General features: G+C 37.5%; 1 protein-coding gene across 1 annotated transcript in view; it reads left to right on the top strand.

Moving 5' to 3' along the window:
• Positions 1 to 828: 828 nt before the first annotated feature.
• Positions 829 to 3,006, top strand: part of LOC111875350 (zinc finger and SCAN domain-containing protein 31-like) — a gene marked incomplete at its 3' end in the record, with an annotated part of 6,006 nt that continues 3,828 nt past the window's right edge. Inside the window, exon 1 of the mRNA XM_023871527.1 lies at positions 829 to 1,056. Within this exon, the coding sequence (XP_023727295.1) occupies positions 829 to 1,056 (228 nt within the window). The remainder of the gene's footprint in view (positions 1,057 to 3,006) is intronic.

Here is a 3,006-nt window from a genome sequence, read left to right as displayed (position 1 = left end):
AGTTTATGTTTCCTCAGGTACATGTGTCCTCCAAATTTGCACTTAATTTTTCTAGTTGTGTCCATTCAAGTGCCATTAACTTTTAACGGGTGAATGTTATATATATATATATATATATATGCCTCAAGCAGCAACCCGTGTTGGCCAAATGATATGTATGTATATATATATAACCCATGACACTTACACTCTTTGGGAGTGCTGATAGTTCAGTCTTGGTTTGAAACCAAAACAAACGCACGCAAGTTCATGTCAGGTTTATTTGTTAGCTCTGAACAATGAAATTGTTTTTATATATGACTGTTTATGACCTGGTCAGCCAAATATAGCCCAGCTTTGTTCTGAGAACTGAAGAGGAAATATTCATCGGCACTTGCAGATCAGTGCTTCCAGAGCTTTCAAGGAAGTGTGACGTATTCAAGGATTGTATTTCAGTGGTGAATTATCAGTTAGGAAGTCAGTGTTGGATTGTGTAAAATTTCATCATCACTTAAAAAGTTATTGTCCGACTGTCATATATTTCGTTGTATATTATTTTTATTCTGTGTCTCGGAAGAGGTATAAACCAACTGAGCCAGTGTTACTTTGTGAGTAAAAGGCATCTTTGTCACTGTGACTTTCCATATCAGTGTGGGACTGGCACCTTTTTGACTACTATTACATTTTATTATTTTTTATTGCTAGTGGGGTGGGACTAAGTCCCTTGTACTGCGGCCACTTCTGGCCTCTTGTACCGTACTCTTACAGTTACTTTGGATCACAATTTTGTGAGTCTTAGTCAATCAACATAATTTATTCGATTTTGCTGGAAAACCCCCCTCCCCCAAGATGGAACCTCAAAAACGTGCCCGATATTCCAAACTTCTCAATGCAGAAGAACTGGAGGAAATATTGATGGAAGAGGAATCTTATGAAGAGTTAGAAGATATCAATGATTTCATTGAACCTCGAGAAAATATGTCGTCATCATCATCATCATCATCATCATCATCAGACAAAGAGGCAGAGGAAATGGAAATTAGGTTTCGTGATAGAAGACCTGGGGATTTGCCAAAGGTACTAGACTTCACTGGTCCTCCGAGTGGAATCAACAGATCAGCTGCTCCCAATATAAATGCACAGTCATCTCCGTTTTCCATTTTCATTCTGTTTTTCCAGCAAATATTCCAAATCTTGTTACAAGAAACCAACAGATATTTCCACCAATTTATGGCATGCCAAGATGGTCCAGGCCCTTCTGCTCAACCGCCTGACATTACAATTGTATATATATATATTACTTTTTGGCAATAATAATTGAAATGGGCCATGATCAACGGGACACCCACAAAGATTATTGGTCAAGAGATGAGCAATACCACACTCCATACTACCGTAACACCATGGTACGAGACCGTTTCTTCATATTTTGAGATTCCTACATTTTGAAAATAATGAAGCTCCTTCAAATCGAAATGACTCAGAGTATGATAGGCTCTGGAAAATTAGAAAAATTTTTGACAATCTCAACAAATTTTGTGAACTTTTTCAGTCCATGAGAACGTCTTGCTGTTGATGAAGTCATAGTGTTGTTCAAAGAATGAGTGATTTTTCATCAGTATATTCCAAAGAAACGCAAAAGATTTGGTATAAAAATTTACAAGCTTTGTGATTTTCTTGGCTATACTTATGACATGACAGTTTATTTAGGCAAACAAAGGCAACTTTTGACAGAAGAAATTACATTGACACATGGCATTGTTCTCCAACTAATTTGAAGAGTAGAAGGCTTGGGACACAAAATTTACATGGACAGTTATTTCAATTCTCCTGCATTATTTGACGATCATTTAGACAGGAAAATAAATTCATGTGGCACTGTTCGCAACTATAGGCGTGGAATGCCACAAGAAATTTGGCCCAAGTCAATGAAATTGAAAAAAGGGGATATTGTTACAAGAGTCAAGGGGCATCTAAGTGTTGTCGTTGGAAAGACAAGCGTGATGTATATGTTCTGATGAATATGCACCCTCCTCCATTGGAAGGCAACTTCTGAGATGAATCTGGCCATGCTGTCAAACCCCATGTAATTGAAGGCTACAGTGCACACATGGGCTTTGTGGATAAATCTGACAGGCTGGTAAACAGTTATGGCATTGCTCGGAGGACATGGAAGTAGACAAAGAAATTGTTTTTCCACCTTCTAGATATGACTATTCTCAATGCATATTTATTACACAAGTCGTGTGGTGGAAAAATGACGCACAAAAAGTTCTGCGAAATATTGGTGCGGGATTTGATTCTACAATCACATGAAGTGAATATCATGGTCAGTGGCTTTTCTCAGGGGAGGCCCAACTGAGTCGACTGGAGGTGAAACATTCAAAACACTGGCCAACCAAAGGGAAGCAAAGACATTGTCATGTTTGTTCTGAAAATAAGAAAAGCAGAAGCATGCTCTACTGTTGTAAAAAGTGTAATGTTGCACTCTGTGTGGTGGACAGCTTCTTGAAGTGGCACACGCGCGTCAGAGTGTGAGGTATTGTAAACGGTGAAGTGACGCAGTTCAAACTCGCGTACATTCTGAACAAAATATTATTGTATATAGTGTGATTATATTTACAATATCACCATGATTCAAGGTTGAAGAAAAAACAACGGGTAAGTTCTTTGGAATTTCATAACATATATATAATGAAGATTATATTTTGCAATTCATGACAAAATAATGACAGTTAATTTTCATTGGTAAAACTTGCTCTTTTGTGTATATGTAGAAAATTTTATTGTCTTTCAGGTTCTTTTCAGTTAATATTTCTATGTTGCATGGAATGGAAAATATGCAATTTTTCCTGAAAGTCTGCAATGTTTAAGACTTAGGGCCATTTAAATTCCGGCCATAGGGGGCTGCCGGCAATTTAAAAGTCCATACGTTAAAGGTTAAAGAATGCAGTTGACTTGGAAGGTAACTGTAGTTGTACTTGCTGTTATGTGTGTGTGGGTATGGAAATTGGTTTCTCACTTTAA

The sequence above is a fragment of the Cryptotermes secundus genome, unplaced genomic scaffold, assembly GCF_002891405.2.
Source record: "Cryptotermes secundus unplaced genomic scaffold, Csec_1.0 scaffold2092, whole genome shotgun sequence".
NCBI classification, from domain to species: Eukaryota; Metazoa; Arthropoda; class Insecta; order Blattodea; family Kalotermitidae; genus Cryptotermes; species Cryptotermes secundus.
Note: the sequence above shows the minus strand (reverse complement) of the source record. Positions and strands in the feature narration are given on the sequence as shown.